Genomic DNA, 18799 nt, shown 5'->3' with positions numbered 1-18799 from the left:
GATATAGTGTTCTGAAACTGTTTGCACAAACTGGAAACGACACTGGACATTACACTGAGCTGCACTCTTCAACGGCATAATTAATAACTTTGGTACGATACGTTTCCTAAAAATAGACATAATTCGGAATTTCTTTTAATTTTGTACACGGGTACACTGCAAATGTTTGTTTTGTAAGTGAGCTGGATTGAAATAGTCAGTTCTGATAGAAAGTAATTTTTATTGAAAATGTAAGCATTAATTTCTGCACTATTAAATTACCTCAACTCTTTTGATGTAAGAACATTTTTGGGTTCTGTAATAAACAAATGCATCCATTATGAAAAATTTAATTATAAAATGTCTGATTCAAAGGAAAATGTCTCACTCAGTATTAAATTTATAAATTTTTATAGAGAATTTTTTTGTTATATAAAAAAGAAATTTGTTATATTTAATTGTCAAACTAATCTACGAGATATATGCTTCATAATTGCATTGCTAATAAACTTCATTTATGCTTTCCTTCCTCTCTTCAAACTGATAATTTACTTAATTTCAGAAAGTAATTTTGATGGCAGTAAATAGTATTTTGATTATAGAAGTGAATACAATTTCATAACTGTAGTTATTGTTGCTAATCATGAGAAAAATAATTAACCTCATTTTCAGATCTGATTCCTCCACAAGAAAGAAGAAAGGACAAAGCACGATTACAATCTTCATTGTCATCTTCAGTTTCCTTCCGTTGTTATTGTGGGCTTTATGCTACTCCAATGTGTTAAATGCAACTTATTTTTCTGTATGCAGTGACTTTTATGTTGATGAATTTTCCTTTTGAAGATAGTCCCATAAAAATGTGAAAGAAAATAAGATTCTTAAAGAGGCTTGAAATTTAATGAAGAGTCGATAGCTTAAATCAAAAACTTTTCAGTGTTGAACAGAAGATATAGGATGATTCACAGCTGAACGCAACGTTCCATATTTCTAGTTCTTGGTTAAATACATCCATGTTAATACAAATGGTTTCGTTGTCAATATTCTGCTTCAAATTTTATACTACACGCTTTAAGAAACGGGTCGATAATTTGAAACAGAACATTATAAACGAAACTAACTGTACTAATGGGGCAATGCTCCAATGAAAAACAAGATTATAGATGACAGAGCATAGAACGATCACAGAGACATATTAAGCTGCGACTGTTAAGAGAAAAGGGGACATTTTAGGCATTAAAAATAGTTAATTTCCCATTTATATTTAATAGTTTTACGATATGTCAAGGCGCGGTGAGATAGCTTCCCCGCAAAACAGTTTTAGGGTTGCCATAAAATGGCAAGAAAAGGTAGGGTTGTCACATTTGGCGATAAATCACTCATTTGGCGACAAAATTGGCGATATGCCATGGATTGTTCGAAAACATTCTGGGCTAAACCGGCAAGAATTCGTTCCGGAAGATTCTCCATCAGTCCATGGCATGTCGCCAAATGAGCGATTTCTCGCTAAATGTGACAACTCTGCCTTCCTTTGCCATTTTATGGCAACCCTAAAACTGCTTTGCGGGGAAGCTATCTCACCGCGCCTTGACATTTCGTAACAATATGAAAAAGTGCTGCTAGGTTTATTATCGTTCAAATAAGCAGAGAATGAAAAATGATTTCAATGAATCACCCTGTATTATAGAACCAGAAAAAAATTGAGATTCAGTTTTCTAGAAAACCTAATCTGACATTAACATGAATGTTAACTGTTACTCATACTTGAATGCGTTTCGTCATCATGCTCAGTATGAGTGAAGTGCTGAAGGTAGTTTCTTTTATAAGCATATGTGAGATGAGATGACAATTAAATTCATTTATGTGAGAAATTTGAAGATACTGCTAGCACTTCTAATAATCAAATTCAAAGTTACTCAATAAATTCTAGAAGTCACCCGAAGTTTCTTATTAAACTGCAATTTATTAGTACGTGTAGAATTAGATGCCGAACTGAATAATTACCAGAAACTTATCTACATGGAGTTTTCAAATTTCGAAACTTAACCTTTAAGAAGTATGATATCATATTTTCTAAATTTTTCGAATACGATATGAATTTTATAAATTAAGATTACTTTTTTAAGATAAACATACAGAAAATTAACTAAGAATTTCACGTGTATTAAACATTTCTCTTCTTGCAGTTGTTTAAATTAAAATATCTAGACTTTATAAATTTTTACTTCTTCAAATATTTCTCTTTATTTCTGTGTATCAATACTTCAAAATGTTATATTGATATTCATTATCCTATATTTAGTATTCATTGCTTAGTAATAGCAAAAAAATAGTACTTTTATAGATAGGGTATATAGGATAGATAGGAAACCTTTTCATTAAAAGGACATTGTTTCATAATCAAACGTCGAAAATGGCAGAAATTTAAAACTTATCAATTTCACGTACTTCGGACCCCAAATTAAAAGAAAATGTATTTTGAGAAATTAATCCTTATCCTTCTCAAACCAATAGATGTAAAGCACTAGATATGAGGTGTTTCACTACACCGATCCTGATGACGAAACCTAGCTAACATTTATGTGTTCTAAACTACAAAGCCCAAAAAGAATCTGCTTTCCTTATATTACCTTTTGCTTTCAGGCCAACAGTTGGTGCTAATTATTAGTATCTTTAAGTTCTTTCAAATTAGGCATATTAAATTATTAATGGCTTATAAATTTTAAATTTTTATGATTCGATATATTTTTATCTTTTTGAAATTTCGAAATAAAGTTCTAACGATTTATTGAATTTTAATAATTGTTTACAATAATCTCAAACGTAAGTTGCATAAGCAAGTAATTACATTCTATCTGATATTTTGAAAGAAAACTCGGAATTTTTAATTATATTTTGGGAAGAATTTATAAAATATAAATAAAGAAATTTATGAACAAAAGATGTTGAAGAATTCTCAAAGCCACAAAAATACGTAAACTGTTTTCCAGTTATATTCCTATTTATTATTTTCTATTTAGTCTATCTTCAATCATGCACACTTCAAGTTATATTCAAATTCTCCGTTATAGTTAACTATGTTTTAAATAAACTTAAAATTTTTTAATATTTTCCAAAAAATAAAATTTAACGCAAAATTTTAACAGAATATTTAATTGCAATAAAAATTTAAATCTGAATATTCATCAGTGGAATTTCAATGGAATATAAATTTCTTGTAAGCATTATGTATGTCCACCTGTCATTAAATGTGAAATAAAACAGTTTCAAAATGAATGTGTTTTTCACTTATTGCTTTAACATACTCGTACATTAAAAGAGAATTGTATTTGGTAAATGTTTTTATTTATATGGCAATAATAAAAAATAATTATTGAAAACAGAATTTGAAATAATAAGCATAAAAAAAGTTGTTTTTCAAACGTGGGAGAAGATTTAAAAAGTTGGATTTAAGATCCATTAAATAAAATTTATTGTTTTGGAATATCTCGAATTGGAATGAAATATTGGTTTTCTAATGTGTAATTTGAAATAATCAATAATCATATTCAAGTGGCGTTCATATATATACAATTGAATTAATCTCGCAGAAATACTTTTAATTATGAATATGATTTGATTCAATTATCTGAAATTATATTTCCATATATAAGGACACTAAAACTGCACAATCGATAACACATTAAAACTATAAGTATAATTGAAGCCATGCTTAGAGGTATATAGAATCGTGAACCTTCAAAACAACCCATGACAATGTAGCCTATAATTATCCATAAGTATAACTATAATTATCTTATTTGTTTCAATTCTAAAAACCTTTTATGCGAATATCGAGTTTTTATATCATTTGACGAAATTCACATTCAGCTGTAGTATCTAAAAATAAATAAAAATATTTTCTATACTTTATGCATTCATTCAAAATAAACATAAGGTACGTAAGACTATTAAAAACAACAAAGTCACTGTTCATTGACATTCATATTTTAAGATAATTGCGATAGATACTTCAGTACGTTTTTGCGTAAAACATGCAAATCTTTTGTAAATTACTTAGCCATTATATTTTATAATATAGGCTAATTTATAACATAGGCAGAGGATATCAAATTTTCGTATGCGACGGAAACCTGTATATGGAATTTATTACTTGAAAAATGGTTGAAATATTTTTTAATAAGCCAGCTTAAAAAATATGTGTACAACAAATTTAAATGTATATATTATTCGTAATGCATTTGTGGGAGAGAGGTAATTACTGAGTTATATATACTCTTTTATACCGCCTACATATATTTTGATACTAAAAAATTTAAAAACTGTTCACGGGCTCCAGTTCAGAAGCCTTTGTTTTAGGCTATTTTTGTCGAGGTATACAACTTAAAGAGACCTGCTCAAAGGATTTTTCACAAACACTCTTGAAATTTGTATATCTACCGAATGTTTATTTTTTTTATTTCCAATGGCAGATTATGAAAAGTTACAGGGAAAAAAAAGAACTTAGAATACAGTAATACAATATAAAAAAAGCTATAAGAGTCCATTAATCTAACATGTCTCCCAGTAACGCTCGGCGAGAAAAGTCCTGTGCAGAGCAGGACAGTGGAGTAGATGCGCGGCGTCCATCTCCTCTCCAGAACTGTACAGAGTGCATGATATAGAAGGAACAATTTTGAATCTATGGGGATGATATCGTAGGCAGTCAATGTCCGGTGGCAAGGCGGAATTCAGCGACCGCTCTTATGCCTTGGGCCATTACACAAATTCGGGATAGCATTCTTCCACGACTTATGAGAAACACGATGATACAGATCTTCCTGAGCACGTACTTTAAAAGATCTTTTAATAAAATCCCTAACAGTATGGAAAGGCAAAGGACGAGAAATATTCTGCGTGATTAAAGCACACTTTTTGCCAGGAAGTCGGCTTTCTCGTTACCTGGAACCCCACAGTGGGCAGGTGAGGCCAAGTTTTTTAGATAATGTCGACAATCCAATATGTCCTGTGATATGGGATTTTATCTGAAAGAATAGCCAACAGGACAGCTCGGGAATCACTGAGGATAACAGCTCTTGGGAATTTTCCATGTGACATGGCAGCTGGTACAGAGTTGTGCAAATCGCAGTAATTTCACCGTCAAACGCAGAACCTCGGCTCACAGGAATGTAGAAAGAGAAAATTTCGGAGAAAACTCCGGCACCTGCATTAGGGCCATCAGACAGGAGAGATCCATCAGTAAAGACCCGAAGCCACTCTGGTTCAGGGTAAAAAATTTTTAATGCTTCGATAGCGAGGAATCCGTATTACTTTTGGTTACTTTTTGATCCAGATCAAGATTAATCATGAAAGATTGCAAATTTATTGGATTTTGTAGTGAAATAAGTAATTTTGGTTCATACAATTAAACCAAGTGAGTTTTTTAACTGAAAAACTCTCTGTAGAAAGCCCATCGGGGTGGTCTTCACGGCTCAAGACACAATACTTAAGCACTGATTTTGGATTTTTTCAGGAGTACATTTTCCGCGGCCACAACAAGTGGTTCACAGCAGTAAGTCAGAAGGGGGAGGTAAACGAATGATAAGTTTGAAGCAGGATTTGTCTAGTGCAGTCCCAGCAAGGCGTTTAAGGACACTGAGGCTCTTCGTAGCACAGTTGGACAAGTCCTCTACATATTGTTTCCATGTTAGTTTGTGGTCAAACGTCACACCCAAATATTTAAATTTACCGAATGTTTAGATTTAACGATTTTCCCAATTCCAAACACTCATTGGGTTTTTCTAAAAAAGCGCGATTAAAAAAAGTTAAAGCAGTGAACTCCATTTATTTAATATTTTATTCTGATTTAAATAATTGTTAAGCATTTATATATTTTTTTATTTTGAATTATGTGGAATTTTTTAAAGAATTATCTTTTCTTTAAACATAATGGTGGAAATGTTTATTTTGTCTCGTCAGGCTACATAAAAATAGAAATAATGCATGGAACTTTGGCTAGGGGAAATTTAGGTAATTTATAATGAAATGTAGAGAATTTGGCCACATGGATATTGATCAAGTCGAAAACAAAATATATTAATCATGATATTTGAATTTATCGTTTTGGAAATGATGATTTTCATTTAAACATTAAGGAATAAAATGATACCAAACATTATTAGCAATTGTACAAGAGTATTAAATTTTTGCAAAGTGCAATAGAATGCATTCTACTAGTTATTATAAAAAAGATATTGTCGAAGAAGGCATTTTTTCCAGACTTCTTTGTTTTCACTAGATTATGCATCTACCAATGATTTACTTTGCTTGATTATGGCAAAGCGCGAGAGTGCTATCTGCCTAACAGGAGAGGAGCCTTTATGGCGGAATTTCTAAGGAAAATCTCGAAAACGCCCATTGTGCTAGCCCCTTTATTTGGAATCGAACCGTACGTCAAAATACCAGTATTCAGCAACTTTACCGTTCGGCCGCTGGTGGACTCTTGTATCAATCGATATTGTTTTCCCGAATACAATTTTATGATAATGAAGTAAGTAATATGTTCAGTATCAGCAGCAGCTAGAATCTCAGACACTCCTTTTGATCCAGAGACTTAGGGGGAGGACAAGAAAGAAAGAAGATTCGGGTTTCCTTTTGAAATATGAAACTAAAGACTATGTGTTTAAGATTTCTCTATTCAACTCTGGGAAAAAAGAGGATTAAGAATTCAGAGAAGAAAATAGTTGAAAGAAAATCCAACATATATCAAGATATATGACTGTACTACATGTTTTTCTTAGAAAAGTAAATTATTGAATAATTTTTTTTAAATACCTTTGTTACATTTTGTACATAAAATGCATTTAATTTATTTCTTAATTTTTAAAAATAAAAGAACCCGATTTTCTTATTTCTTCCTTTAAATCATTGTTTTATTGAAATATTAATACTATAAAGTATTTATGCATTTTAATTTTTTATTACACTTGAGGCGTTTAGCATATAAATCTGCGCACATTTTCTCAGAGGCACCCGTAAATTTTACTACTGTTAATCTCTGACTGGCTTCGTCCGCCCTTAAAGCTCACAAAATTTTTATTTGCAATTATTTTTCATTTAATGTGATTTGAAAACCTTAATCAGTTTTCCATAGCTAAATCCGTTAATCATTTTGTAGTGATTTTAACAATCAAAATTCTTCGAATGAATATCTAAGATGGCAGAGCGATTATAAGAAGATAAAGAGAGTTCTCCCCGCTTGCTGTCCTAGTGTAACTGGTAACACATTTGTTTACGGTCGGAAGATACAGGGTTAAAATCTTCGTGAGGTAAAAGATGAATTCTTCCGTCCTTTGCCCCAAAAAATCAATGAATTCTGCAATGGCACTCGACTGAAAGTGTAGTCAATAATAATTCGTCACCACGTGCATTTGGAGCCAACTTTCCCCTCTTCGCAGTCCCCTTTCATTAAGGAGAAGAATGTAAAGAATTATTATTTTCCTCAGTGCGCGCTGTCGGGGATGTAACTGAAGCACGTCCGACTATCAGCTTGAAGATCCGGTGTTCGAATTCCATGAAGTAAAGTTTATTTCTCAAATTTCTCGCTCCAAAATTTCTCATATTTCTGCACTAGCGCCAGACTAAAATGTAGTAGACGATAATTCGTCACCTGAGTTTCGTCAGCTGAGTCTCATTCTCTTTTACTCTGTTGCCATTTATGCAAGGGAAATGTAAAGAATTATTGCCTTCTTTGGTGTGTGGGACTCGTAGTGTAACTGTTAACTGTCAGACTAGCAGTCGAAAAGTCCTTAGTTCGAATCCTGGAGGAAGCATAGCTTTTGTGTGTGTGTGTGTATGTTTGCTGCTGAGAGAAAAACGGTAATGTTTATAAGATAAATAAAAAATTTCTAATATATGTATCTTTGGCTTTTAAGCAAATAAAAAAATTAATAGTTTAAAAGAAATATGATCTAAAGATGAGAGTAAAAAATTTCAGAATCAAGAAAATTCATTTTATGTTTTGATTTTTATCTGAAACTTGAATAATATAATAATTTTCGAATTATTAACTTCAAAACCTATAAACGGAAGGTGAAGTTCTTTTTCAATGTCCTAAACACCGTAATTACGAAAAGCTATGAATTTTAACTTCTTATAGGTATTTAAGGACTCCTGAAAAATTGCAACAAAGACAGCTGTTCTCTTTGATTATAGATTACAGACCTGTGAGTGATTGTTGAAAGACAATGGTAGATATTTTGTGGATACTCTAAAATTTGTGATTTTAAGACAGCAAGCGTAATATTATTTGAATTATTTTTTCAAATATTTAGAATTCAAACTATTTAAAAAGTTTTATATAAATTCCTCAATATAACTACATGTTCTTAATTTGGTCTTTCATTGTGAAAATCCAATCTTAATTACTAGTAGCAATGCTTTTTAAAAGCTGGTAGTAAGAGTGCTTCTTCTTCATTGCTGATACATCTGAAAAATCTTGAAATTTTGCTTAATATTGTCCCTCTTGATTATCAGCTGAACAGACTTTTTACATCCTTTACCAAATTTATTTTTTACTGACGCTTGTAAGGACCTCAGTAATGTTAACTTATCATTCCAAGACGTAAGGAGTCAATCTAATAGAAACGTTAATCACACGATCCATTGATTTTTCTTGTGCATTTATTTTAACTTATTTCATATTATCAAAAGACATTTATTTTTATTATCTATTTACCAATTAGTCTCTTTACGTAACCAAAAGCTCCTCACAACATGTAAATTTCCTAAGCTTCGAAAAGAGGCAACTGGATAATGAGTGCTGAAAAGTGAAAGTAGATTATCGTCTGCTCATGTTTAAATTAAAGAAGGATTAGCGGAACTCATTAAACATAATTTTTTTAACGGAAGCTCATACTTTAAACTTAGGAAAACAATTTAACTAGAATTAGCTGAAGTTAGATTATATATTTATTATTTTGCAAATGCAGTTTCTTGTGCATGCTATATAAATAAATTAAATTAAAAAAATATTCTATTTTTTATTCTGTACTACAGTACATATTGAAAATATTTACTTTTTTGCAGAGTCAAACAGAGCAACTAATATCAAATGCGTTTGAAAATTTAATTATCTTATTTGTTAACGTAAGTGCTGGTTCATTTCAAAATACGTTTCCCGTAATATTATTAATAAGAATAATTAGAATAAAATTTTAATGAATTATAAAAATATGAAGAGACTGTTGTTACTTATCGGTACTTTTCGTGTAAGAGTAATAACTCCTATTTTGCTCTTGGTATGCGATTATAACAAGTTGCCACTATCTTTGATAAAATTAATAGCATTCTTTTCGATTCATTTTAAGTTTCTTCAAGCAGCAGACGGGAAGTTTCATAGTTGTATGAATTAAAAAATAAAAATATATAAACTGTGTTACGTGCGTTTTGTTCTTTGTCTTATTTAGAATCGTTATTGTGAATTATAAGTTGTAAATTATTTTATTTGTGTTCCGCCCTTTGCTATATTTAGAATCGTTATTGTACATTGGTTTCTTGAAAAAGTGTTTTAACTTCAAAAATGTTTTCAAATATTCCAAATAGTATGTACAACAAATCTTTAATAATAATCCAGAAATCCACCCTCTGGATATATTCGTTGTTTCTCATCTAAAATAATATCAATCTTGTTGTCAGTAATTTATTTTAATTTTTAATTATTGTGTTGATTTAAATTAAGCAGTTTGCTAAATTTAGTAAAAGCAATTTAAATAAGTTCTTACATGTTTTTTTTTATTTGGATGGAAGATACTGTGCTCGCTGAGTACCCACACCATTGGGCTGAGGGGGTAAAGTCACTGAACAATGAAAGTTTGGTCCAGGACTCGAAGCTTGGCGAACGGGTTAGCTTTATAGGCTTTTCTTGTTTTTCTCCGTGTGTAACGTGTATACGAGCCAATTTGCCTTCACGAAGGCATCTCTTCCCTTAGACAAATAGCCATCTAGTGCCGTGCTATAATCAAATAAACCAAACCCATACTTATGAGTGCCGGACCTGGCGCTCACAAATCATCACCTCTTCTATTCCCTACCAGCCACCTACCTGAGAAATCCTTCAACAAAGGGGCAGACCTGCGTATTTTCTTTTTGCATCCAAAATCTACAAGTTTTATAGCCAGGCTAATGAACAACTGCAAGTTACGTTGGCAAAGTATGCTGATTGCTGATGGAGTTTACTTCGAAACCTAACGTTGAGTAACATGAGCTGTATGTCTTTTTTGGTTACCTTGTAATATAAAAGGATAACTAGTAAAAAGTTTGATATTTTTGGGAAGCTGTTAGTTAGTTCAGGTGAATATAGACGAGTAGCTTCACCTACAATATTTTTTAATAACTGTCCGGTGAATATCAACAGCAAAGTAATCATCTGCTGCTTATAGGTTTTTATTTTTTAGTTAGTTTCACAACTTATCTATGCAAAAATATTTAATTACCTTAATTTCATTGGAATAAAAATGGTCTATGTCTTTGGGCAAATAAAAAACAAATTCTTTGTTTAATTTAGTCGAGAAATGTGTATTTTGTTTTTGTCTTATGAAATAAAAATTGTTTATTAGATTTTAACTAAATAATCCTTATCAAAATTAATTAAAATAACATAGACAAAAAAATAAGTAAATAAAAAGTTTTATTTTACATCACAGTAAATATTTAGTCTATACAATAACAAAGATAACTTAGCAGCCAAATTCTCTGAATACCTGTATTGTTCTAAATTGTCCGTATATTTTGAGTTTCTACTGAAATGACATTTAAGTATGATTTTTGTTGAACTTTCACTTTCTGTTGAACACTTTTAAATGTGATAATATCAGGCACTATCCTGCCACACATATCCGTATGGGATTTAACGATTTTTAAATGATTTTTTTTTTTTTTTTTATCTATTACTTTCTTGATGAAACATCAAGAATGCCATTTGCCATTTTTCGCGTGTCTGGAGAAAGTTGTTGATGATTTACGTAACTAGAGTGCAGCTACTAACTGAACAAGTTACGTTTTGATTTTCTACGGTGAAAATTGTCGAAGTGTGCTCAAGGAAATATAAATTCTCGACTTCTCGACTTAGACGGATTTCCTTCCTAAGAACTGTCTTGGTAGGAACCATGATATTTTCGAGTAGAACACAGATCATGATATTTTCGAGTAGAACACAGATGATGATATTTGTTTCAACAACTGAGAAATCATAAATTCTTCTATCGCTGACAAATTTGTGTTTGCCAAAGACAAATCAAAAATCTCTTCTCTCTTCCTCAGGCGGAACAATGGGCGTTAAACAAGGTAATATAAATTTGAAAGGGAGAGAATGGACGATATTGTTTTCTCTCCGGTCTTCTGAAAAGACGTTCAGTTACGTTCTTTCATTACAAAATAAAATATATATATTTATAAAAATAATAAAGCCGTATTTAATCTATAAATCTCAACCTGAGTTCCTCTGAAGCTGCATTACAATATGGCCTATTTGCCCTTAAGCAAGACAAATCAATTTTTTCAATAATTTTTTTTAAAGATTTTTTCCCCTCTAAAAATGTTTCTTTGGTTTATTATAGTAAGCAGATCAAAAGCTGTTATCTAAAAGAAGGGTCGCCTTCGTAGAGAACTGTACGTAAACTGGCTAATACATGGAGAAAAGTATGCAAGCCCTCATGCAGCTAGTTCGTCCGCCAGCATTCCAATCAGCATCGAAGTGCTGATGTCTTCTTATTTATGCGATCAACTTATACACCCTTCACGAATTAATGCTAATTCAAATCTGAGAATTCGCGTGAGACGTAAACTAACAAATATAAAGAGAAAGAAGAAATTTCTTGATACCAAAATATCTTCAACCAATAAATCAAAATAGCTTTGGTACTGTATATATTAAAGGAAATGAAATCGAAGGGATCAGGAAGAATCACTTCGTACAAAAATATTGCACTCTGGCTTTGAAAAATATTGTGTTTTCTTCAAGTCTTCTCCTCCTTTTGGAATATCTAATTTTATAATCTAATTTTAATTGGATGCGCATACGTGCATTTATTTGGAGGTTAAAAAATAGCAGAATTTGAGGTATGAAATCCTAGATTAAGAACAAGCAAGATTATAATTTAAATGAAAAATATACAGCGTGAATTTCGTATACATTAAAATAATTGGGTGTCATATTAAAAAACAAATGGCTAACAATAAAGGAATTAAAAATGCAGACTAGCATAACAACAATAATAATAGAGCAAATAGCTTTTCTGAGAAGATGGGATAAATGGAATTGGTTGTATGCATTTAAAACTTTTACATGAGTGAAATAAAGCCCTTTGGGGACAAATTAATAAAATTTTCTATATTTAATTAAATGAAGATGTTTTTTCGATCGCCTTTTTTATTATAATGGTCGTTTATTATCAGGAAACAATTTTCTCCCTCTCCCCCCTTTTCTTTGTCATGAACTGTGCTATTTAAACAAACTCATATTTTTTATAAATAGAATAGAGAACAGATATACCAGTTCATATGCGAAAAAACTCTTCCGATCTTTTTTATTTTCATTTTAAAAATTAATTACTCATTCGAGGTATATTAATTACGCAAACAAAAGTTTAAGGATATAAAAATGAAAAAACCTTTAGCAATATTTTCGACTACTTACTTCAAATTTCGATAAAAACATTTATTGCAATTAGATAAAAAATTAGAGTTTATTTTTTAAATCGTCTTTGTATTCAGTGTGTTGTAGAAAAATAACACCCCTTGAGGATTTATAGGTAACAATACTTAACAAAATTCAAATTTGTACAAGATACCTCTATTATAAACATCTATGTCATGAGATATGTGAATGTAAATTTCATTCTTTTGATGCTAAAAGTATCTTTAATGGGATTATTGCCCAGATTTCTTTTGTTATTTTGTGCTATATGTTTAACATTATTAAGGATATGCAAACTAAGAAGTAATCTGTTTTGCTGGTCTTGTGGCCTTTTGAGATGAAATATTTTTAACTAATTTTTATGACATTCATCGGATTAAAAATATTATTTATTCATGATCATTCTGATTTCCCTTATTTATCCAATTTTATAAATTTATCAAAGCATATTAACCATAAAGAACTCAATATTCTTCAAATTATATCATTAATCTTTGTATTCAAACTGCAATAAACTGGGTCTTGAAGACAACCTTCCTAGGATGGTTCCCTCTGAAAGTGACGACCCTTTCTGAGAATATAAATAATCACTAACAGCGAATTTCATCTCTGACCACTACCACTGGTCCAATGCTTTTGTCTTAGAGAGGATTATGATTTTTCTTTATATTTAACCCTCGTCTGTAAAAACGACGACCTGTCACTGATAATGTGAAGGAATGTTCATATATTATTCAACCCACAAACTTTTTTTCAATTTTTATTTAAGACAGCTATCTTTTTCTAATCACGGACATTTTTCAATTTATCACAGAAGATTTAAAATAAAATATTACTCATGCCGAAGTGATAGGTTCGATACCAATGTTAAAATATGGAAACACCTTTAAAAAAACATGTTTCTTTGCTTAATATGGTGTAGGAAATCCGTTGGCATCCAAAACAGCTTGCAGTCTTCTCGGAATGGATAAATACAGTTCCTGTATGTTTGCCAAGGGAATATTATACCATTCTTCCTGCAAAACGGTGGCAAGTTCAGATAACGATGTTGGCGGTGGATAACGAGAACGCACTTTCCGTTCCAATGTAGACCACAAAGGTTCGATAATATTCAGGTCTGGTGACTGTGGTGGCCAGGGGAGATGGGACAACTCATCCTCGTGCTCAGAAAACCAGTCCTGGACAATGTGAGCTGTGTGAACAGGGGCTTTGTCGTCTTGGAAGACACCATCACCATCGGGGAACAAAGTTTGTACCATAGGATGAACTTGATCGGCCAAAATGTTCACGTAAGTCTTGGCAGTCATGTGCCCTGACACAGTTATCATGGGGCAAGCAGAGAAACACGATATGGCTGCCCAAACCATAACAGAATCCCCGCCATGTTTCACTCTTGGCAACAAGCAGTCTGTATTATAGGCTTGAGATGGCGTTCTCCAGACGTAAACTCGGCAAGAAGTGGGAAACAATGTGAAAGAAGACTCGTCACATCATATTACTCGCTTCCACTGCTCTATAGTCCAGGCTTTATGACTTAAACATCACCTTTTCCTGTTACGGGCATTAGCATCACTGATGAGTGGCTTCTCAATTGCCCAGCAATTCCCTGTTTATGAAGCTCCCTTCTAATTGTTTTGGTACTCACAGGGTTCGGTAACACAACATTCATTTCAGCAGTAACTTTTGCAACTGTGGTCTTATTTTTCGTCACAATTGCCCTTAATGATCGTCTGTCACGATCACTCAGGACACACTTTCGTCCGCGCTGTGAGTTAGCAGATGATGTTTTTCCGCTTTTCAAATATGCGGAATAAATCTTCGATACAGTACCTCTTGAAACACTAAACACCTCGGCTACCTTGCTTACGGAAGCACCTACCATACGTACTCCAACAATTTGCCCACGTTCGAAGTCTGTTAACTCTGACATAATGCAATGACAACCTCACATAACAGTACTCCGACAACAACTGAACTGTTTAGCACATTTACGAAGTTGTATAGGTGGCGTCAGTAGTCAAAAACGCCAGCGCCACCTACATATTTCATTAAAATCAATCTTTCTTTTCAAACATGCATTTCACAAGGTGTTTCCATATTTTTGTCCATCCACTGTATATTATTCTGGAATCCAGTCCGCTTCAAAGCGCATTGATAAATTATTGACCTTCATTAATAATAACAAATGATCCCAAGAAATTTTAAAATGTGGACTACAGAATAAGTAGAACTGAAGAAAGATGAACTTACAGAAGAAAGATGTCTAGTGTAATTAAGTACCTGACAGATCCCATATTAGTTGTTACATAGTGCATTTATCAGTGTCATATATCAGTTGAAAAATAAAGAATTATCTTCATCGTATATTATTGTATATAACGTTTTTCCTGTATTTCTATTTGTTTTCTCTTATGTAATAATCAAAAGTAATGTAATACCTTTCTATATAAAACTGTTTGACTTTGGACCACGGTAAGGAAGTTTCTTCTTCCTTACCGCTTACCTCCGGATAACAGTCGGAAGGTAGAGTTCGAATTTCGGTGAGGGCGCAGTCGATTTTTCTCTTTTTTTCCAAAAAATATTAAAAGTAACTCTATACAAGTGGCGCCCGAAATAAATGATAATTCTTCACTACCTGGATTTGGCGATTGCGTTCTGTCTTCCTAGTAACTCTTTCAGTGGAGAGAATCTAATTTTTTTCCTTTTTTACCGTGTGCCCAACTGGAAGCAAACGCAGTTAGCAGTCGGAAGACAGATGAGTTTGCGTGTTTCTAGCTTTGAAAAGCTTCGACTTCGCTAAGTTTTAAATTTAATGAGAGTGTTATAGTTCTTCCAATCAGTCTTGATAGGTATGATTCTCATTCTCTATTAGAAGTCCTACATTAATCGCTGATAAGCCTAAACCGCGGAGCAGGCTGTAAGTATTTGCATTATTTGCATCTGAGTATTTAAAAGTATGAAATGAGGAGCATTTTAAGTAGAATTTGTAGGCATCTCGGGTTCTCTGCCTATAGGAAATCAAAAACCGCACGTTAAAACTGAATGCTTACGTGGCGAAACTGCTAAATGGATCTACAGTCTTCCCGCTGGGCTACTTGCTTTCATTAAAATCTTCAATGGGTACAAGGAAACCAAAGACCAGAAAATTTCAATAGATGAAGGAAGTGTGAAATTGTGGAGGGATAAAAAAGAAAAGAGATCTTTCAATGATTTGATAATAAAAGTGAAATATTTCTGTCTCAAGTATTTGATATTGAGAAAACATGATTTACAGACTTTAAACCAAGATTTGAAATCGATCTTAATCCCTTCAAAAATTTCGAGCTGCATAACCGTAGGTAAATAATTACCTCTATTTAGGATTACTAAGGAATCACCACTGAAGATAAAATTCCATGCTAAAAGCGTATGACTGCAGCATATTAATGAGTGGCTTGTACACAAAACCACTTGACATGTTCAAGGATGAACAGTTCATTTTTAATTCTACAAAACTCTAGTTAATTTACGAACCCTTGGCAACTAGAACTTCAGTGAAGAGTCTAGCGACTGTTCGCCGGTCTTCTTACAACTATAAGGATAAAGTCCGAAGACGGGTTAAAATACCCTTGTATTCACTCAGAGAAATACTAATAAACAGCCTCTCTCAGGCTAACTCAACTTTAGCCGAATCTGAAGAAAAATAACTAACCAAATTGCCTGTAATTAAACCTCACGGGCGAATACTAACTGCACCTAAGACTATTGCCGAACGTAGTAAGATAGGTTAAAGCTATCAAGTGGTCCGAAGGCAGAACACGCTCCACTAAGATTTTGAGCTCTTCTACGGAAGTGACTGAACTTTCCATTAAATACTGGTTCCACTTCATTTACATAAAACGGAATACTGAAAAACTCATTCTGGTAATAAGTTGTAAGTGAAAAACAAGAATTTAAAAGAAAAGGTTCCAGAATTAAAAATAACTATTAGAAAATTAAAATAATCCTTACAACTCTAATGAGCGTCCATACACAGGAAAGTTGTCACAGATCTGCTGACCAAGTACGAGTGGAAGGTTTTACCTTACCCCATCATAAAATTTCTCCATGAATACACTAGATTTGAAATTCTTCTCCAAATTGATAAAAGTCTTAGACGAACATTTCCTCTATAAACGTTCCTTAAACTGTCATCCAAGCTATCTAAGGACTAAATAAAGAAATATTCTAAAAGGTTTAGTACATTTTTTTTTTTCGAGACATTGAACTGCAACTGTTGAGAAGGCGAGGGACTGTACAGAAGGATCATAAGTTAAAAATTTCCTGACGTATCATAAAACTTGAAGAAAAAGTATTTAAGTGCACTTTTAATGATATTCTTATTTGTCTTTTGTGCTGTCCCAATAGTCATTACTTGTAACATGGCCATGAGATTACTTGGAAGAAACGGAATTATTTGCCATTTTCTTTGTTACTCTGACAACTACGCAAGATAGATATTAGGAAATATGTTACACAATTCTGGTCATAATTGAATGCAGTTAAAGAAAGTAAATTACTGATCGATAAAGAAATGTGTCGTTACATGGTTTCTGTTTTAAAATGCAAATATATTTGAAAAATAGAACTAATCGTTTGGTCGGAACTTATCGCATTTATGGAGCCAAAGGGCAGCATTGAGCTTGGGAGCCAAAAAATACGCACATAGTCCTTGCCCATTCTACAGTATTTTCTGCTATCTTTGTTGTTATCCCATGTACCTTTCTCTTCCTTCTTTCATTTTTAATCGCTAGTTTTGTTTTATACTAATAGTTTGTGTTAGTTTTTTTTAATTGTTTTGCAATAAAAAATGTTTAGAAAGAAGATACACACTTAATCCGAAATTGACAATAAATAAGGTAACGCATTATAGTAGCTTAAAAAAATGCACATTCAGAAAGCTGCTGTACTGTTAAGTCCTGATTCCAAACTATTACGAATAATTTGTTGAATTATTTGCGAAGGTTGGACAGAGTGTTGGACATTCATTATCATGTATATAGCTCAGAAATATATTTAAAATGTAAATACTTTAGAAATTCTGCTACGTGAACATAAGTTTCAGAAACTGTCCGTTTAAGAAATTAACAGACTTACATTTTAAAACTCAGAACATTTTCAATTTTATTTATTCTAAATTCAGTATTTTGAGATATATGACAAAAAAGGAGTGTGTGAGGATTCTTGAGAAGTAGGATTTTTATAACTTGAATTTAATTCTTAGGGTGAGATGAAAATTTTCCAAATAACAAATAAAACTTCTTAAACTCTGTATCCATACGTTATTTTGTTAATTAGTAACACTTTGCTAGATAACAGGAGGTGAGGAACAAGAATTATCTTATCACTTAATGCGTAGGAGGAAATGAAGAGGTTTCGATAAAAGGAGGAAAATCGAGAAAATATTTTTGACGTTAATCTAACCGCTACACAGACTGTGAGATATTATCAGAATATACTGTTCAGTGTTTTACACTCTAAAAATTTTCAAGAAACCAATGATTATTATATAATAGATTTTGTAGTGCAGCTGCTAATTTCTATCCTGTCAGCTTCAAGTATATTGTTTGATATGATGTTCAAAATGTATTTTTCCCTGGAAACATCCCATCATAATTCCTTCTTGACAGCAGTGTTGGAATGAATTTGAAAACTACGTTGTTCGAACTACAGATTAACGTGAATAAACGGCTGACGAAGAGAAAATGTGCGCACTTCATAATGAAGAGCGATCTTCAAAATGTGTTCCCTGTTTACTCACTAGAGTGCTTTCTTTATGGCAACTTATTCCTCAATGAGTTGGAGTAAAGTTTCATTGAAAAACCGTTAATCGAAGATATGGCTGTTCTGAAAAATACTTTTCTATACCTGGAAATACTATGGATGATCTTAATAGTGGCTAATAATTTATCGACGATACTTATTGTGTTATCACATAAGAATATCCGAAGCTCGGTTAATAATTTCCTTTTGAGTCTGTTCACGGGGAATCTACTTTATGGATTTTCTGTTGCTTTTAGTGCAGTGATAACATTATATCCTAGCATGACACTAAACTGCAATTATTGCTGTGCGCTGAACTTCACAGTGATAATAATTCCTGCTCTGGGTATTCTGTACAGTTTAACTGCT

The 18799-nt window shown here is 32.3% G+C and overlaps 1 protein-coding gene across 5 annotated transcripts in view; it reads left to right on the top strand.

The window, feature by feature from the left end:
• The window catches only part of LOC118189512 (transmembrane protein 220-like), a 56462-nt gene extending 53216 nt beyond the window's left edge, over nt 1–3246 (top strand). For 3 of the 5 annotated variants that reach the window (XM_035360133.2, XM_035360132.2, XM_035360134.2), the window contains one exon: nt 652–3246. In XM_035360133.2, the coding sequence (XP_035216024.1) occupies nt 652–820 (169 nt within the window). In that variant the 3' untranslated portion in view covers nt 821–3246. The remainder of the gene's footprint in view (nt 1–651) is intronic. The other 2 variants (XR_004758285.2, XM_035360135.2) reach the window with 2 other exon arrangements.
• The last annotated feature ends 15553 nt before the right edge of the window (nt 3247–18799 follow it).

Source organism: Stegodyphus dumicola, chromosome 6, assembly GCF_044657685.1.
Source record: "Stegodyphus dumicola isolate Sdum_Otavi_A_Nest chromosome 6, ASM4465768v1".
Classification (NCBI taxonomy): domain Eukaryota; kingdom Metazoa; phylum Arthropoda; class Arachnida; order Araneae; family Eresidae; genus Stegodyphus; species Stegodyphus dumicola.
The sequence above is the reverse complement of the archived record's forward strand: the minus strand, read 5'-3'. Positions and strand labels throughout refer to the sequence as shown.